This window comes from Carassius carassius, chromosome 38, assembly GCF_963082965.1.
Source record: "Carassius carassius chromosome 38, fCarCar2.1, whole genome shotgun sequence".
In the NCBI taxonomy this organism is placed as follows: Eukaryota; Metazoa; Chordata; class Actinopteri; order Cypriniformes; family Cyprinidae; genus Carassius; species Carassius carassius.
Genome location: NC_081792.1, coordinates 18,112,164 through 18,132,476, shown reverse-complemented (window position 1 = coordinate 18,132,476; position 20,313 = coordinate 18,112,164). Strand labels below are relative to the sequence as shown.

Here is a 20,313-nt window from a genome sequence, read left to right as displayed (position 1 = left end):
AAAAATATATAAATATAGGTGTATAGGCTAGAGAGTTTGGTGACATGACAAATTAGTAAAATAAGCAGTTGAGTATATATATATATGAATGCCACGTTTGTAACCAAATGCGGCGTCAGGTTCGATGTCCGAGCTGAGAAAGTTCCATGTTTACCCTAAAGTCAAGGGGTCTGGTCGAGTTCTCAATTGAACGGCCTTATCCTGAATAGTGTACTCCAAATCTGCAGCCATGGGTTAATGTGCTGGCTGTGCAAAGTCTTTAAAATAATATTATTTGCCACATAATTTGAATCTATTGAACTTAAGTCGAGAAATGTTAAAGGCTTTGACGTTTTCAGACTCAACTTTTATGTTCTTTTAGACTGATAAAACATGATTCATTTTCTGTATCACCCATTAAGTGTTGGCTTTCGAAAATAGAAATCATTACTTATTCTCTGTGTTGTCATTTTAACTTTGATTTGTGGATTTGTCTTTGTGAAAACATTTTTGTCAAATGCAGCTGTGGATATAAATTAGGCACACAAACTGTATGTTACACGAAAATACAAATGTATTTGACTTCATTTGGAAGCAGTCAAACGGTTTCCAGTTAGAGCTTTATATAAATTCTGCCAAAGTGTTGCTTTGTACAGTCAGTTCTGACTTATGTCTTTGTTCTTGTTCATTTGGAATAACTTATAACTGGATTTCATCCTTTCTTGGAGATTTCTTTACCATGAGGATCTAAAATATGCCCCTTCATTTTTATTTTTTCATTACTTGATCATAATAGGTGCAGAAAAAAGGGGGAAATGATCAAAGTCATTGTCTTTCATTTTCTTTTCTGGTTCCCTTTATTAGCTCATTAGAACCATTTCTGTTATTGCACATGTTTTTCTCTCACACATTGTGTAAACTGAGAATCGCTTCAAGGTGTCGTGCAATAACTTTGAATTTTAATGCATTACTACTCTACTGAAATTTTCTGACCGTTCTTGTTTGCTTGGTTGGGGACGGGAGGAAATGATAAACCACATCTGTAAATAAAATATTGTTTTAAAACTGGAATATAACAAAGTTATAACCACTTATTTTGCATATATTTAGTCTAATTACAGCTAGTGTTGAGTGAAATTAAAAATTGTATTTGATTACAGGGAAAGCAGTCAATAGGACATCTGATTTCTGTAATTCCTATGAAACAGTAATATACACTGGTGTTATTTTTGTATAAACATAATATCATCTATGTGGCATGCATTACTTATTAACAAATTGGTGGTTTGAAGCAATATGTACAATCTGGTGCGATTGATATTTTTAGTGTCCTGTGTAGCTTAAGCCACGCTGTACTTTGGGGAAAAAAAACTGTTCAATTGTTCAGTATATGTGTTCAATGTTCTGCATGATTACATATGGAATGAGGCGTCCCCAGATGTTTACTTGTTTCCAAAATGAATGTGACACAGATAATCTTACATCAATAGACTCTGCAAAGGAAACGCACACTGACACTCGATGCTGTTTTCGAAAAGAATGTTCTGCGTGTACTGCGGAGATAAAAGGGTCTCGTTTCTTGTCTAGACATCATGAGAGAGCACTACTCCATTACATTTCCTAATTACTGGGGTGTGGGAATTGGGGAATGACTGCCAGAGTATGCGTTTGAACAATCTGGTCTTTTTACCAGTTACGCTTGGCTTTGGCTTCATTTCGTTACTTTTATAGCCATAAGCCGTGGCTGTCGATTGAACTGCTTAATTGCAGAGTGGTACGAGCTTTGATGTTCCATCACCTTATTGTGTGGGTTACCAAATCCATCCAGACAGCTCCACCTCATCCATGCATGATCCATCAAAGATGAAAGACATATTCAAGGTAGGCAAGTCATACTCGAGTATCCCTTTCCTGAAATACACTTATTCCCTTTACTCTCTTTATTCCTACCCTTTGCATCTATATGAGGGCTTTGAGAGAGAGAGCATTGTCTAATAATCTTATACAAGATGGGTTTAGTTATTTACATTAGTCAATTAAGGTGTAGTCTTAATAAATCCAGAAACGTAGCTGTCTTTATTTAAGGCATGTGAAATACACTTAAAATGAGGTTCTTTATTGGCATACGGTATATATGGTTCCATTAAGAACTGTTAACATCCATGGAATCTTTCCAATCTGCATAAGGTTCTTTAGATTAAAATATTCTTTATACTAAGAGGCCGTTCACACAGAACATAATTTTTTCCTCATTCCACTATGATCAATTCCATTGTTTTTGTATGTAAACGTGCTAGACGGCATTATAAAAATGCAGTTCTCAAGTTAGTCAAGTAAGAGGCCTTGCATTTTTCACCATTCCACTGCCAGTGTCTCATGTTTTTCAAAGCTTAATTGTGTGAATGGCCCTAAAAAAAAGAACTTCTTCTAAGAACTGTTCACTGAAAGGTTCTTCAGGAAATAATGTTTCTCCTATGGGATCAATGTAAAAACACCTGTTTGCAACCTTTATTTTTAAGAGTAGATTATAGCAAGTCCTTTCCATTTATTCCTGTTTTGTATGTGTGTGGGTGTGAGGCATTCATAATCAGCTATTAAAATTAGGTTTCTGTGTTACTTTTAGTTCTTTTACTGAACAGGATCTCTCTGAAGGACAAAGGCTTTGCATAGTGAGGGACAAAATGTCACTTTTCAGAGACCAAGATTTTTACATCTCTAGGATCACAGAAGTGCCAATGGACCACATGGACAACCTGCAGCACTGTGTCTGATTGATTTAGTCCAGAGCAATTGATTAAAAATAAAAAAAAATAAAAACTGTCTTTGATCATTGGTTTTGGGAAAGTGTGGTGGCCTTAATTGATTCCAGCTGAAAGTAAATCTGATTTGCATTTATTTGGAATAATTTCATTTAAAATGTTGACTGGTGGATCTAAAAAGCCCAATGTGTCCCAGTGTCCTGTCTGTTTACAGTCTTTTTAAAATGACAGAGAATATGTGCTCACCTAATGTAATGTAGTTTTAAGGGCTATACAGTGACAGTAGGGGGATATACTGTTACTGAATCTGTCTAATAATGAGAAGTTGATTCAAAATGTTCTTGTTGGAAAGCATTGTACACTCACTTGGTTTGTTTTTCCATCAAAGTGGGAGTTGAGCTCTTTTTGATTAATGCTAAATACATGTAAAGTTGATCCAGCTGTGTCAACCTTAAGGCTGCATGATAGGGGGAAATCACCTTAAGCAGCGGAATTACCATTTCATTGATTGTCAATGTGCACTTGGAATGAATAGTTGAGTATGTGTTTTGGATTCTGACAATAAATTGTATGTGTGTGTGTGTGTTAGAGAAGATCTTGGTCTGACGGTCATGAACGGTGTCTGTGGTCAGTGTGTGTTTTAATTGGCGAAAAAATTTAAATCCAGATTTTGTTGAACCCTTCTTTCATTTATTTTTTGTGAGAATCACTATCATGCTGAAATGTTAGTCCTGCTTGCATCAAACTATGCAACAGATTCATTGGATTTGAATATGATGAATTATTTATTATTCTTTCAGTTGTCATAACAATGCTCTCTCTCTTTCTCTGTTTCTTTCTGTACGCTTGCTTTCTTTTGTTGAAGTGAATTCAGTCATGCCCATATTTCATTATACTAACACAAGTGTATTATCTATGTAATGTTCTTTACTTTTTTGTAATATATGAGTATGTGGAATGCCTTGTACTTTGTCCTGTCATTTAAAATCTAACAGAACAAATGAAAATAGGATAATCAAGCGATTGTTATTATATAAACCATATATATATATATATACAAATCTATATATATATATATATATATATATACAAATCTATATATATAAATAAAGCCATTAGAATTTGAAATACACTGAGGCTCATGTCCTTGTTTCTTGTGATTTCAATTTTGGCCCTTTTTTTTTTACAAACAACAATCAGTTTATTAAAGGATGAAAGCTAGGCAAAGATTCCAGTTTAAAGCTCTGATCAGTTCTATTTTTTTTTGTAAAGAAAGAAAATTAATTGTATGTGTATATAGTCTTATTATAAGGTATTAGGGCATTACGCTATATAAAACTAGAATTTGAATTCAATTATAACCAGTTTCAGTCGGATATTAGCTTTTTTTTTTTTATTAAACTGTACGACCTAATACGTGTATAACACACACACACACACACTATATATATATATATATATATATATATATATATATATATATATATATATATATATATATATATATATATATATATATAATTTTCTCGCTTCAGAAAGATACTCAGGGTTCTTGCCCATCTGGGTTTCCATCCAAACATGAAGCAAATCTTTGGAATCGTATAAGTACCTGGGTGTTCAATTGGACTAGAGGTTGGAGTGATCTAGAAATACAGGGGCTGTTTATAAAAGCCTAAGTCAGCTCTATTGTTATTATTTTTATTATTTTTTGAAGAGGCTCAGGTCTTTCAATGTGTCCAACGGTAGACTCAAGATGTTCTATCAGACTGTTGTTGCGAGTATTGTTGTCTTTGCTGTGGTGTATTGGGGTGCGGCGCGGGCATCAAAGCAAAGGATGGCAACAGACTAAACAAACTCATCAAAAAGGCTGAGTTGGTCATCGGCTCTGAGCTCGTTACTATGGAGGAAGTGGGTAGGGACAGAATGCTAGCAAAATTGCTGGCGATTGTGGACAATGATTCTCAATAATGATTCTCCATAAAATAAGCTTATTGCCAACTGTTTGATTACCAGCAATCTTCAAAATATCTTTTTTTATGTTCAACATAAGAAAGCATTTTTGGGTGAACTGTTCCTTTAAGAGCAGCTTCAAGAGGCTCATTCAGCCTTGCTGCTTAAAGGAATGGTATCCTGCTCGGTGCTTTCAGACTTCACAACTTATCTGTCTAGGAGAGAACTGTGTTAGTGTCTTGTATTCACAGTACTGTATTGTATTCTTAGTGTTTTTTTGTTTTGTTTTTTGGCACAACCATGAACTTGGTTTCTTTTTTAATCGGAAAAACGGAACTGCGCGTGAGGTCTGGCAAGTGGCAACCCCGATGACGACATACACCACGTCAACTTCAACTGACTGCAACTGCTCAAAAAACCCACACACTTCTTCCTTTCTTTACACAGACTTGATTCTTAAACAACTGGAAACCATGTAATCATTCACAGATAACGCGGTGAGTGTGAATGCACTACAACGCGAGGTCTAGTTTAAACGTTAACGGCTCTTTTTTTGGTCTGAATGTCGCGCGTTAGTAGCTCTCGCACGCTAGCCTAGCATCTTTGATTCAGCCTCGGAGAATTTATTTAACGTAACGTTTAACTTTTCAGCCAACTATCACAGCTCTAGGATAATGGTAAGTAAAGTCAGTTTAGTCTCCACCATCCATGTCCTATGCGCGTGAAATAGCACAGAAATGCGTGGTTTTTTTTTTTTTACGTTAACTGGCGGCTGCACATGAGGAAAATACATTGACGTTAGTTTATTTATTTATATACGTTGTTCTGAATTTAAATGTTTCCTCACAGTTCTTAAGTCAATCATGACCTCATTGTCGTCGTCATCATCATCTCAGTTAACGGGGTCAAGCTCTTCATGCAGGACTCTTCCAGGGGAAGGGTCTCAGGTGAGTAATAGATGTGTACTCCTTCTATATAGTAACTTTCATTGTTGTGGTTTCATAGTTCACTTACCCCTTGAAAGCCTGACGCATGAAATAATAAAAAAAAATCTTCGCTGTGTATGTATATTTATATATATACATATACTGTTCATTGAAACTTCAGTCAAAATTTATTTTTGATAGTTAATGCATATGTGCATGTGCTGTATGTTTTGTGACATGTTTAATCAGGCCATGTAGTGATATCGTGAGAAAATAATATAGTTAGCAACATGAAATAGCTTGTAATGTAAATCAGTGAGGCTTTTATGCATATAAATATTAATTGTCACTTTATCTTCCAATAATATGGATAAAAAAATGATACTAAAAGTGATACTTAACTTAATCGTTTACCCCAATGTCATTACAAACCCACAAATTTGACTTAAGATAGAATTTAAGATATTTTGTATGTAAACCGGGAGGCTTTTTACTGTCCCATAGACTGGCTAGTAAGTTACACTGTCAAAGTCCAGAAAAGTATGAAAGACGTCGTCAAAATAGTCCATCTGCCATCAGTGGTTCAACCATAACATTATTAAGTGACGAGAATACTGTTTGTACACGAAGAAAACTAAAATAACGACTTTATTCAACAATTCCTCTCCTCTGTTTCTCTCCAAATCACTGTAGCGCCATTTTGGAGATTATGAGCTGAACGCAGGCAGTGCATGCTCTTCTGAGTTTTCTTTCAAATCAAAGCAGAATTTAAAAAAAAAAAAAATTTTTATGAGGCTGTGGCCTTCTTTTTTTTCAGTTTGTCACTGTGCATTCAATGTTAAATAAATTAATGATACAGTATGGTTACGACTGTCTCTTTCTCATTGTAGCTTTATGGTTCTTCGTTTGTTTTGAATAGGTCGGCTGAAACGATGGGAGGCGCTCGATCTCGTCCCAAAACCTAATGTCACGTCGCCAGTTTGGGAACATTTTGGCTTTCAACCCAAGGAAAAGGGTGAGCCAGCGAATATAGAGAAAAAGGCTTAACGTGTTATTAAACGATTTGCATTCATATTCAGGGCTCATCTGATTTTTTATAAATAGTATACTTTATTAGTATGATTTTTAGTGAGTTTGGTCTGTTAATATCACTGTCTTAGTACATTAAGCCATGTAAAGCGTTTTTCACTGTAAGCGTTTTAGAGTGTCCCCTGCCATCCAGCGCAGCTGTCCCCTCAAGCATCAGATTGCGGAGCAACATCAAAAAGAACAGCTGAGACCGGCCGACAGTTAGGAGTAGCTGAAGCCTTTGCGAAATCTGTAAAATACAGCCGTGAAAGTAACTGGCGTACCTGCTGAAGTCATGGACAACCTCGCTCCGTGTCAGTGCCCATACCCAAGAGAGCGTGAGCAGATAACGAGCTCACACATGCTTTCTGCTTGAGGAGTGCATAGACTCCAACGCGAATCCACTGTCCTGGTGGACCAGTGGTGGCGCGATAATCAGTCTAGATTTCCGCTGCAGTCGCGCGTAAATACGTTTAATACATGTTAGAATTCTTTGATTTCTTTAAAAAAAATGATTGGAAAACGCATGTTCTTGTTGCTGTTTGGCATTTAACAATAAACAAATGTTTTAAAACGTGTCTCTCTGTCAGTTAAAAAAGCAACAATATATGCTACATAACTCAAGATAGAGCTTTGTATGCAGCAAAATCAGGATAAATTAGTTATGTAAAAAAAAAAAAAAAAAAACGCGGTAATACCGCATATCGCGCTATTGAGCCACCCATAATAACCGCAGGGGAAATTTCTTAACCGCGACAGCCCTAGCTACTTCATATGTATCTGATTTTGAATGAGCAGAAATCTGTAAGAAATGCATCGATCTGTATATAAAATAACTGACGAAAATGTACTGTTATTTTCATCACAAACAAAATTTGCACAGCAGAAAGCAGCAATTATACCTTTTAATGCTGACAACCATGTTATTAGTTTGGCATGTGGTAGGAAAAAAAAGGTTGCACACAATAGCACTTTGAATCTTTCCTGTTATTTTATTTTTTATTTTAATATAGGCTACATTATGAATGTAACATTTCAAACATACTGAAGTACTTAACAACGGAGCGTTGGCAGAGTGGTGTTTCGAGTGGAAATTGTGAAGCTGGAGCAGAGTTATTATTGAATGCTCTAAGCACGGAGGGGAAATTGTTGCTGCTCCACTCCGCTCACATACTCTGTTACAGTGATGTGGAGAGAAACCGAGAAAACAATTATTGAATAAAGTCATTATTTTTGTCTTAATTGTCGTCACTTCATAATGTTACTATTGGACTATTCTGACCATGTCTTTCATACTTTTCTGGAATTTGATATTGTAACGTACTTGGCAGTGTATGGGACAGTCACAAGCCTCCCAGTTTTCATCCAAAATATCTTAAATTGTGTTTCAAAGATGAACGAAGCTTTTACGGGTTTGGAACGACATGGGTGCAAGTAATTAATGACATTCATTTTGGGGTGGAGTATCCCTTTAAGTTATTTTAATTGTGTGGGGCAAACATATAATTTTTATTGATAGTTTTATAGCTAGATTATTGATAGCTGTACAACTAAACATTCCTTACAACCTCGTTGTGTGTGTGTGTGTGTGTGTGTGTGTGTGTGTGTGTGTGTGAATTCTGTAAACCAGTCAGTAAAATTTTTAGTAATACAGTAAATGTTCGTCTTGAAATATTACTTAAGTTATTCTTGTATTTAATACAATTTTAAGAGTTCATAGCAAAAAGGATGTATACTACAACCTAAATGTGGACATTTTTACAATTATACTATAAAAGGCCTTTTACTTGCTGAAAAAAAAATTATTTAAAAAAAGTATCAATTAGAGGGCAGAATGTTAGTAGGTGGTTGTGTGCGACAGGTTTTGCAGAAACGTTACGGTTATTTTACAGTTTAGAACAGGGGTCTCCAACCTATTTTATATTTTGAATATATGGGAAGGGGAGTGGGGTGTAGGTGTGTGTGTGTGTGTGTGTGTGTGTGTGTGTGTGTGTGTGTGTGTGTGTGTGTGTATATATATATATATATTTGTATGTGTGTGTGTGTGTATATATATATATATATATATATATATATATATATATATATATATATATATATATATATATATATATATATATATATATTTGTGTGTGTGTGTATATATATATATATATATATATATATATATATATATATATAATATACACACACACACTCACAAGGGTTGGAATGGTTCAGCTTACTCATGGCTTGGTATGGTTCGGTATGTGCTATGTTTAGGGAAAACTATACTGTCAAATAAAAATAAAGAAAATGAGTAATCTAACTCCAAGCAACAGATTCGTCAAATTGCTACTCCATAGCAATCGCATACAACATACGAAAATACAGAATAGTTAAAACAATCATTAATGCACAATAAGTAACAGCGTGTCATATCTATACATATTTTTCCCAGAACTCTGCAGTGGCCCGGTACTGTGTTGTGAGCTGGTGGTTGAGGATCTCTGGTTTAGAGGCCTTAGAAATTCATGTTTATGATATAATAGGCTTTATAGGTTTAAATGTATGTTTTTTTGTTGTTGTTGTTGTTGTTTCTGCAGGTCCACCCTAAACCTCCGCTACTGCAGATCCTGAGAGTAGCAGGTGCTCAGGAGGAGATGTTTACCCTAAAAGAGGTACCTCTGCTGATTGACTCATGCTTTAGCTAAGAGTTTGAACAGCTTGATAAAGTACATTTAATAATGAGAGTGTTTTTGACTAGGTCATGCACTACTTGGGTCAGTACATCATGATGAAGCAGCTCTATGACAAACAGAGACAGCACATCGTCCACTGTCAAGATGACCCACTCGGAGAGCTACTGGAAGTAGGAAGCTTTTCCGTTAAGAACCCCAGGTGAGCTTATAACTACCAATAAGGTGATAAATGTAAGAGAAACAGAAACCTGTCTCTCATTTGAGTTGGTTTTTTCAGTTGTTGACTATCTAGATAGCCAGTAGGTTGGCTGATGACCAATATAAATTACACGTAATTTCACACACACGCACACAAATGCTCTCACATTTGGCTGAAAATGTATACTCGCAGGCCACTTTATTAGGTACACCTGTTCATTTGTTTGGTAACACAAATTGCTAATCAGCCAATCACATGGCTGCAACTCATTTCATTAAAGCATTTAGATGTGGTGAAGATGACTTGCTGTGCGATGTATTAAATCAAATCGGATAATAAAATGGAAGTCAGTGGTCACTAACATTGTATGATTACCAACATTCTCCAAGTATCTTCTTTTATGGTTTGCAGAATAAAGAAAGTTTAGAAAAACATGAGATTGAGTAAATGGTGACAGTCTTTTTTGGGTGAACTACCCCTTTAACAACTAACTCTGAAAACCTCAATATATCCAATAAACCAGCTTTTTAATTGCTCTTGCTGATGCAGCTATTTGTCACTTATCTTTTCGTGTTATTTAGAGAAATCAACATATTTCAGGTATTTATGTCTTTCTTTTCTTCCTTTCATAGTCCTGTCTATGAGATGTTGAAGAAGAATTTATTTATTTTGAACAATTCGGGTAAGTCCACCCTTCTTGTTGTTGAATTTGATCTCCCAGAGATGCATATTTTGAATGATCTTGAATGACTTGTCATGCTGCCATTTAGCCCTTTTACTGTTGCATTCTCTCATTTTGATTAGCCCCACCTTTAATGTTGAGGTGTGTCTGAATCAGAGTTGGGTATAACGCGTTACAAAGTAATGCGTTACTGTATTCTAATTACTTTTCGTGACAACGCAGTAATGTAACTCATTACATTTAAAATAAATGTAATTTGATTACAGTTACTGATGTCAATAAAATTAAGTTACTTGCGTTACAAATGTATTGGTAAGAAAAAATATTAAAGTAAATAAATTAAAATGCATTTCTAATCAGGTTTTGGGGCGGCTGCGTCAGTTATTGTGCATGCGCTTTAATGAATTACTGGAGAACTCGTGCTGTTAAAATGGACTGAGACGACAAGTGTGGTGGTTGTTTCTTCAAGTGGAAATATAAACATTATTTTGAGTTTTGTGATTGTAAAAACAAAAATATAGCTGTTAAATGCAAACTGTGCGCAATTTCTAAAGAACTTTCTACCGCTATTAACTCGACCAGCAATTTGTTGAAGCACTTGAACAGAGTGCATTCTACGACAAAACTCGTCGCCAAGGAAGATAACGTTACCTACGCCCGAGACGAGAGCGGTGCAACCTCGTCTAAACAAGCTAAGATTGGATTTTTGTTCAAGATCGGGAGGGAAGGTAACTTCTGGACAGGTGAAGAGAGCTGTAGCAGCGTATGTGGTGGAGGAAATGCTGCCCTTGTCGACTGTGGAATCGCAGTCACTTAGAGACTTGCTTACGATGATATCCGTGACGGACAGCTCTGTACCCTTGCAGGACCGAAATACATTTGCAAGGTATCTAGATAAATGCTATGCGGATATTGAGTATGAACTTAAAAAACATTCGAGCGTTTGGAATATGTCTCCACAACCGCAGACATATGGACTTTTTACTTGTTCCCTACATTTTTAAGTCTTTTTTGGCTAATGTGTAGCCTATAGCAAACCCATTTTTTTTACTTAATGGACATGCGTCAACAAATCTAATTTAAACCTAATGACAAAAGTAAGACTTAGCAAAAACCATAACAGAAAAGCTATGCTCTGAGATTTGCAAATATGTCACAAGTAACAGTTTCAAGAAAGAAACTTGCTGCATACATAATTGCATATTAGTACCCTGTTGTGTAGAATAAACTTTCACTTTGTAGTTGAAAAACAACTACATTTCAGCATTCAAATATGCAATGTTTTTTATTTTGTTTTATTTTATAAATACTGTTTTCAAGTGTTATCGATTTAAAGTATTTTTTCCTGTCTTTAATGCACACAAACACAGTTAGTACAAGCTAGCACACATATACAGTGCATGTTGCACGCAGCAAGGAATGTTGTACTTAAGACATACTGTATATACATTTAAAAAGACTACAGTTGTCATTGTTAGGCAAGTTTATGTTAAGAATGTTAAGTTATAGAAATGCATTGGATCTTTAAGTCAAGTTGCTGTTTTCATATTTCTGTAATATCTTTCAGTTTATATTAAATTACGGAAAGAACTGAGTTTCACTTTGTTTGTAGTGTTTTCTTGTAGGTTTAATAGGTTTTCAAAGTAACTTGAAAGTAAAGTAATTAGTAATCTGATTACTTTTTACATGCAGTAATCAGTAATGTAATCAAATTACAATTTTAGAGCAGTAATTAGTAATTTGTAGTGGATTACTTTTCTTGAGTAACTTTTTTTTAATTTTGAATTTCTTTTAACCCCCCCGCCCCCACATACACACACACACACAACTTTGTCATTGTATTACCAGGTTAGTGTACTGTGCAATCTTCATACAGAATTTTGACGAAGTTAAAAAAAAAAAATAAAATAATAAAATATATATATATATACCGTACTTTCTGGACTATAAGTCGCACTTTTTTTCATAGTTTGGCTGGTCCTGCGACTTATTTATCAAAATTAATTTGAAAAACCAAGAGAAAACATTACCTTTAGTGATGCACCGAAATGAAAATTCTGTGCCGAAACCGAAAATTTAGGATGCACTTGGCCGAAAACTGAAACTGAAGCCGAAAATGGCTTCTTTTAAAAACGTGTATATATATATATATATATATATTGCTTGGATTTAATGGATCTGAATTGAAAAATCACAATATAATAATCAAACTTTTATTAACAGTTACATAACAAAACATAAAATATTTTTTACAATAAATATAAATAATAATTATTCTTCAAGTTTTATGTTCCATCAAATAAAATAGTTTTTTAAAAATTGTGCAAAAAAATCAACAATTTTGGAGATTTTTGCAGAACAAATGTTACATATTGCAACTTTGGTGTCCTCTCGTATAGGGCTGTCACTTTTGTGAAAAAAAAAAAATCCTGTTCGATTTTTGAGACATAGGCAAAGTGTTCATTGAATCGTTAGTAAATTGCCTATATTTGGCGTTGATCCGTTTTTCAACGCCAAATATAGGCAAATCCACCGACAACTAAACAGGCAGGTGGGTGCTTGAGACGCGCACAAGTCAGCAATGTGGACTGCCATAACATCAATGAAAAACATTACTGAAGGCTACATTGATATTATGCACTAATAGGCTCTGTGTGTGTGTGTGTGTGTGTGTGTGTCAGAACCTGCAGTTGCTGTGTGACGCGCGTTCGCTGCGAGCGTATAGTGACGAGCTGGATGCGCTCCGAGAGAAGGCCGTTAAAATCGATTCCCTGTTTTCATTTTCGAAACTTGTGTTGGTTGGTCCGATCGATTGTGCAGCTTTTGTGACGAGCTTTTTTTGATTGTGACAGCCCTTTTGATAGGCAGACGCGTGATAACAGCTCGACCGTGAGTGAAACCTAAGCGCTTGCTCACGGATGGTAGGGGCGGGTGACATTCATTTTCGGTTTACGTTTTCGGCTGTTTTTTTTATTTAGTCCCGAAACCGATAAAGCCATCTCGGCCGAAAATTTTCGGCGGCCGAAATTTCGGTGCACCCCTAATTACCTTCTCCAGCCACGAGATGGCGCTCTATGCTGCTCAGTGCTCCTGTAGTCTACACTGAGCAGCGTAGAGCGCCCTAACGCAGCTGAAGACGGTAATGTTTTCTCTTGGTTCTAAATAAATGCGACTTATAGTCCAGTGCGACTTATATATGTTTTTTTCCTCACCGTGTCGTATTTTTGGACTGATGCGACTTTGAATGGTGACTTTGCTTGGTGAATAAGGGCAGGTTTTTTTTCTTTTGTTTGTTTTTGTTATTATGTCTTATTTGAAATACAGATGCAGCAAAGAATCTTTCAGTCGGCAAGGATTCTAATGAGTCTCCAAGTGAAGATCCTGGTCAGGTAAAACTACAGCATGGTGCACAAGAGAAACAGTGTCCATTACTCCTCTTCATGGTAAACAATTGATCATAAAATCAAATGAATCCTATCATGATAAATCTAAGTTATTGATTAATTGTGTTTTCCATTTAAATGAAAGCCTGAAAAAAGTGCTATGTGCAGGGCATTTTGGTTACTAGATGTATTTTTTTTTTTTTGTGAATTTAAAAATGATTTTGGGTTGTTTTTTTTTTTTGTTTTTTTTTGGGATGCAGCACTCACAGCCTTTTACATTTGTCAGCTTTTACCTTTAAAAAAAATAAAAATAATAATAATTATGCTCTAATAAATGTTTCTTTAATGTCTGTATTGTCTTCTCAAGCTTTCACATCTTTCCTTCCATTGTGGTTGCTCAGACTTTTGCTACTATGCATTTTTTTGTGAAGTGAGTGAAGTGACATTCAGCCAAGTATGGTGACCCATACTCAGAATTTGTGCTCTGCGTTTAACCCATCCAAAGTGCACACACACAGAGCAGTGAACACACACACACACTGTGAACACACACCCGGAGCAGTGGGCAGCCATTTATGCTGCGGCGCCCGGGGAGCAGTTGGGGGTTCGATGCCTTGCTCAAGGGCACCTAAGTCGTGGTATTGAAGGTGAAGAGAGAACTGTACATGCACTCCCCCCACCCACAATTCCTGCCGGCCCGGGACTCGAACTCACAACCTTTCGATTGGGAGTCCGACTCTCTAACCATTAGGCCACGACTACCCCCAATGTGTATAGAATTGCATCATGATTCGTAGTCTGTTTGCCATGAAGGGGAGGACAGCAGCTGTCTCCACCAGCCGTATCTGTACAGAGTGGCACCGTCTCTGTACTTCCCCACGGCTGGCTTTGCCTGGTGGTTCTTCCAGAGAAGCCACCAGCATGGGCCTGGCTGCGGGGGGACAGAGTACCTGTCTCTGTTTGTCGCTCAGAGTTTCCTTCTCTGCATCGTTGTTTCTTTCGGTAGGACTTCAGCTTCCTTCTCAGTTCACTGGCCCTTTCTACGCTGTCTCCTCTGTCATCCATCCATCCAAATTAAACGCCATTGGCATGGTTTATGTTTGTGATTTGGCAGAATGAAATTAGTTGGGTTTGGTAAAAGCAGTCTGGGATGATTTGCCTGGTACCATCATGCATTTGTGCTGATCACAGCACTTTAAATCAAAAGGTTTTAAGTGATTTATACTAATAATATAAACTAATAATATGAAAAGTGTTATTTTGGATTGGGTGTTTTTTTTTTCTCAATATTACACATGACTGGTATTATTTATGAGATGTAATTTAGATACCAGGCGTCTACTTGTTTGTTGCTACTTTGTTTGCACTTGTAACTGCAGCGGTGTCTAATATCTCCATAATTTGTAACCCATTCTAAGCACCTTTTTAGAAACTTCCTATATTTTCCCCTCCCACTACTTATGAGAACTTGACCTTTTGTTGCCACACCCACGGGCACCTGCTGTGAAGGAACTGCTGTCCTACCAAGTGTCATGTCATTGCTGTGTGCTGATTCGACTTTTCCCTTTTCCGTGTAGGTTTCCAGTGGTTCGGTTAGCTCTGGACAAGTTCTCATTGTTGGTAGTTCCACCACTGGTGCAATGCAGAGCTGCTCACAACGCAGGCCACGTGATTCTGATGAAGGTCTGCGTGAACCACCAAACACACTTCAGCCAATGTAATGAATATCCGAATTATCATTAAATTTTTGCAACTGTAATGTTTTTTTAAGATCAGATATTGATCTATCCTACCAGACTCCTCAGATGGCTTGCCTAGGTCTGCTTGCAAACGGCCAAAGCTGGATGTTACTCTGGAAGAGTGGGACCTTTCTGGGTTGCCCTGGTGGTTTCTGGGTAACCTACGAAGTAATTACAATCGCCCGAGCATTGGTTCAACGGATATTCACACCAATCAAGTAAGAGGGCATGATACCCAGATCATAATTCATATGGCCATTTTTATGAAGAAAAATCCTCTAGTTTTATTTAAGTTAAGTCAGTGTAGTAAAACTGTCACACAACTAGACTGAGGGAACAGCTCTCTCCTGGACAGGACGAGGATGCGGCCATCGTTTCTGACACCACAGATGATCTTTGGTTCCTGAATGAAGCAGAGAGTGAGCAAGTGAGTGTTGAGATGGAGGCAGTGCTGGAGCAGGGAAGTGACGCAGAATCTCCACATGAAGAAGAGGAGACTTGGAAAGATCGTAAAGATGAAAGGAAGGTAATGTTGCTTTTTCATTTTTTTTCTTTAGTGACTGTATTGTTTCAGATAATTGAGTCATCATAACCAGCTAAATGCAAATCATTTTCACTTTCAGATGCAAGAAGATCAGGATGATGACTCTCAATGTTTAAGTGATGACACTGATACTAAGATCTCCACACAGGTGTGTGTGTGTCTATATATTTACATTTATTCATTTAGCAGATGCTTTTATCCAAAGCGACTTACAGATGAGGACAGTGGAAGCAATCAAAAACAACAAAAAGAGCAATGATATATAAGTGCTATAACAAGTCTCAGTTAGGTTAACACAGTACACTGATAAAAAAAAATAAATAAATGTATTGCCCATATGTTATTGGAAATCAATAATGGAAGTGTCTTGAGAGGGCAGTCCCCATGCTGAGGGATAATTGGGTTCTTCCTCTAATCGCACCTCTAATCTCTCACCATCTCAGGCCTTTGCCGTAATGGGTCTACCATCAGGTTAGATCTGTTAACAGATAGAATAAAAAAAAGAATAGAGCAAGCTAGTATTAGAGATCTTTACACACACACACACACAGACACATACAATTGCATAATAAATGAAAAGAAAATAGAATACAAAAAAGATTAGAAAGGTAGTTAGATTTTTTTTTAAGAATAGAATTAGAATAGTCAAGTCAAGTCAACAAAGACGAGTTAAAAATCATTGTATAGTATGATCAACACAATATTAGATAGATTAAACAGAAATTTTATTTTCTGTAGGCCAGGCTATGATTAAATTATGTGATGCATGAATGCTCTAAACATTATGAATTTTTATTTATTTAATTGTTTATTTTTCTTTTAAAAAACCTACAAGGAAAAAAACACCTGCATCACTTGAAACATTGAACAATGGCATAGAGAGAATAACTGTTAATATTATTATTCTTTCTGTTATTTATTTATTTATTGTGGGTTTCATGCGGTCTGTGGAGGCATAGGACACACACAGGCTAGGGGTGCTCCGATCAGCATTTTTGAGGCCGATCACAGAAATCACCGATACAAATTTGATCACCGATATAGATCTTTTTAAAGCCTTCTGTTTATCATATAGAATTATTTATAGTGATGACCCAATCAAGATTTTTAGACATTTATTCAGGGCCTGAATCTCATGTTTGAAAATTAATTTTGAAAATGAATCCCTCTCTTAGTTGACTCTTGTGCGAGTGTTTTTTTTTTTTTTTTTTTTTTTTTTTTTTTTTTTTGAGGGGTGGAGGGGGGCATTTTTCAAAAATATATTTATCTCAATTAATTGTTTGATAATGCACTGTGTTTTTTTTTTAAAAAATTTTTATTACAATCGTGTAATTGTTTCACAATAGCTTAGACAGCGCAAGCCTGATTTTGTGAGCTGTATGTGAGTGTCTCACATACTCTGTTTGAGTTTGTATGTAGTCCATGTGTGGTAAAGAAGCAGCACGGACTGTGCTTTCACACAGGAGTCTGCTCCTGATCTGTGGCTGTTTACCACAAATACAACATCTATCCATTATCTTAAGTCCAAACATTATTACCGGTACTTGAAATGCTTTTTCAACATTGTGATTCTTTATTTACACAGTACAGTAATACAATCTTTCATCAATTATTCAACGCTTTTTACTTTTGCATTAACTTCTAGATTTATATATTAAGTTGCTAAATTAAAACTTACCATTGACAGAAAAAGTCAACTCTACTGCCTTTTCTTATTTGCATTTAAATCTTTATAACAAGCAATCCTGTGGTTCATGAAGAACTTTAAGAACTTCAAAATTATTTCTGTTTATTTAAAAGTGCTCTTTTCCTTTAAACCTAGCCAAAAAGCCATAGCCTATGTGTTGACTGTGAAACACAGATTTTAATTATATGCATTTATGATGAAATTGCTAAATTTTTGTGTGAATGCATATTTATATTTATGCAGACAATGTGCTGTTACTTTAATTCAGTGCTTGCAGTGCAGCAAAAATAGACTGGGTGGAAACGATCTCTGCACTGCTGCAGACGCACCACTCCTAAACGCACTGTCAAAACACAACCATGTGTGCAGTGTGAATGCTGTAATCCGTTAACATAAGCTTGGAAAAAAACACCACATATGCACTGCAAACAAAGTAATGTGAACCTCTTTACTCTCGCGTGTCACGTGAACGAGTGTAATTGCAGCCTCTGTGATTGAAAAATCACGTTTCTTTTTCATATTGCGACATTATCGCAAATGCAATTAATCGTTCTGCCCTAATGCTCACCCCAAACTTTAGCATTTTTGTATAATGAGTTTAGTATTTATAGGGTAATATTTAAAAAAAAAAAATTTGTGTGTAAATATAAATTTATTATTTATATTCTTCTATTTATGTTATAAAATAGTTCTACATACATGGAAGGCATATATTAATCATGACCTCTTCTTCTGGCAGGATGCGTGGCAGTGTTCAGAGTGCCGCAAGTTTAACACCCCTCTTCAACGGTACTGTATGCGCTGTTGGGCTCTGCGGAAAGACTGGTACAAGGATTGTCCTCGTCTTGTACACTCCATTTCCGTGCCAGACATCCCCATCTGCAGTTCACGTCCTGAGAGGGATGAAGACGAGGAGGATGATGATGGAATTGACATGCCTGACTGCCTTAGGACTGTGTCTGACCCAGTCGTCCTCCCCTCGCACCAAGTCTCTAGAAATATCCCCCCATCATCCTCTTCTTCGTCTAAAGGAAAGGGTCCTTTTCAGCTTCACCACCACTTACAGGAGAGCTCAGAGGGAGACAGCCAGGATACCCTGGACATGGAGACGGAATGCCAACCGGAGGCCATACTGGAACCCTGCAAGCTGTGCCGAGTGCTGCCCCGAAACGGAAACATCATCCACGGCCGCACAGCTCACTTGATCACCTGTTTCCCCTGTGCCCGCAAGCTGCACAAATTTCATGCTCCTTGCCCAGGCTGTGGCCAGGTTATACAGAAGGTCATTAAAACCTTCATAGCATGACCAAAGCATCTTAAAGGCATGTATTGTAAAAAACACTCATATACTAGTTTTTTTTTATTGTTTCTTTGTACATATACAGAAGAAGACAGAGAAATTGACAAACCATTTCTGGGCTAAAATGAAAGCACAGTGTTATCAGTGTAGTAGTACAGTGTATCTATGATTTATATTGTATTACAAATCAAGTGTATATATAATGTACAGAATGTAATTTAAAGAATGTGGGCTTGTATTGATGGTTCACCATTATTTCGTTAGCATAACAAATTTCTTTGCATCTGCTTTCTGTCATGTGAAGGAGAGGGTTAGCCACCATGATTTGCTACTGAGAGTGGAAAGGTATAAATCATGGGTCAGAAATAATAATAGACCCAGAAGAATCGCATGGCTTCAGTATTTGTGCCTGCATAAACAATTAAAATCCTAACTTTTACTACTTTAAACACACCAGACAGTTTGCTATAAGTGCATTTAAAAGTCCTTTCAGTGTACTTGAACGTTGGTTTTACTTCTAGAAGATTAGAGTTTATATTAGAACAACTTTTCTTTTTCCCCCTTGCATATTTCAGGCATTCACCTGCAGTGTGATGTTTAATACACCTGGTGAAGGGTTGTTCTTTGAAAAGGTGCTTTAAGTGGATTACACGGGGTTATTTATTTATTTATAAACTTTAGTTTTGGTAGATGACATCTAATGGGATGACCAGTCACAGAGAAAACAAATTGTATTACAGATGGTAATATTTTTATTTTCATGGAACTGCCAGGTAGGATTACATTTATGGAAAAGTGTTTTGAAAGCAAAGTGTGGTAATTATTATTATTTTTTTCTTTCTCTCAAAATAATATATTGATGGCAGTAAGCAAAGTCAAATTTATCAGAGCACTTCTATTATATGGGATTTTAGGGTTTTTGTGTGTTGTTTCCTGTAACAAAGTGGATTCAGTCTGTTGTGCATCGTTTAAGTGCATCGAGGGCTCTTTGAAAAGGAAATCTGTTGTCCTCAGCCATTAGAGGGTAAAGAGCTTTCACACGCATTAAACCCATAGGGCTAGATTTGCTTATTTCTAATGAATGCTGTGTAATGAGGATGTCAATCTAAATGTATCTTAATTTTGTTTTTGTTTTTTATGTGTGGTACAATCACCGCTATTTCACTGCCATTATGCCTCATAGTATGGAATCAAAAACAAATTAATCCTAAGACAATGCAATTATATAATGAAGTTTATTTGGTTGTTTAGTTTGTTTTAGCCAAACCTTGTTTCTGCTCAGATTTAATCTGAACAGTAATTTTTTGGGTCTTTTTAAACCGTAAAATAAATAATCAATGGAAATAAATGCTGTTGTTAATTTTTTTTTTTAGTCTCAATTTATTTTGCCAATTTATTACAGAGCAGTAACAGACT

At 36.3% G+C, this 20,313-nt stretch overlaps 1 protein-coding gene across 3 annotated transcripts; it reads left to right on the top strand.

The window, feature by feature from the left end:
• Positions 1-5,045: 5,045 nt before the first annotated feature.
• On the top strand, positions 5,046-19,387 carry LOC132119457 (protein Mdm4-like). 3 transcript variants are annotated; one of them, XM_059529438.1, is made up of 11 exons: positions 5,046-5,185; positions 5,538-5,635; positions 9,268-9,342; positions 9,429-9,562; positions 10,195-10,244; positions 13,569-13,633; positions 15,205-15,310; positions 15,424-15,584; positions 15,707-15,892; positions 15,990-16,058; positions 18,337-19,387. In XM_059529438.1, the coding sequence occupies exons 2-11, from the start codon at positions 5,552-5,554 to the stop codon at positions 18,901-18,903; spliced, it is 1,497 nt and encodes a 498-aa protein (XP_059385421.1). In that variant the 5' UTR covers positions 5,046-5,185; positions 5,538-5,551; the 3' UTR covers positions 18,904-19,387. The 3 variants fall into 3 exon arrangements, with proteins under 3 accessions (XP_059385421.1, XP_059385422.1, XP_059385420.1); XM_059529439.1 differs by having other exon boundaries at positions 5,052-5,365; positions 15,722-15,892; XM_059529437.1 differs by having other exon boundaries at positions 5,052-5,365.
• Positions 19,388-20,313: the final 926 nt, after the last annotated feature.

Coding starts and splice junctions, on each gene's coding strand:
- LOC132119457 (XM_059529438.1), top strand. CDS start 5,552: ATGACCTCATTGTCGTCGTCATCATCATCTCAGTTAACGGGGTCAAGC. Junction 10,245..13,568: donor ATTTATTTTGAACAATTCGG/GTAAGTCCACCC, acceptor TTTGAAATACAG/ATGCAGCAAAGAATCTTTCA. Junction 13,634..15,204: donor CAAGTGAAGATCCTGGTCAG/GTAAAACTACAG, acceptor TTTTCCGTGTAG/GTTTCCAGTGGTTCGGTTAG.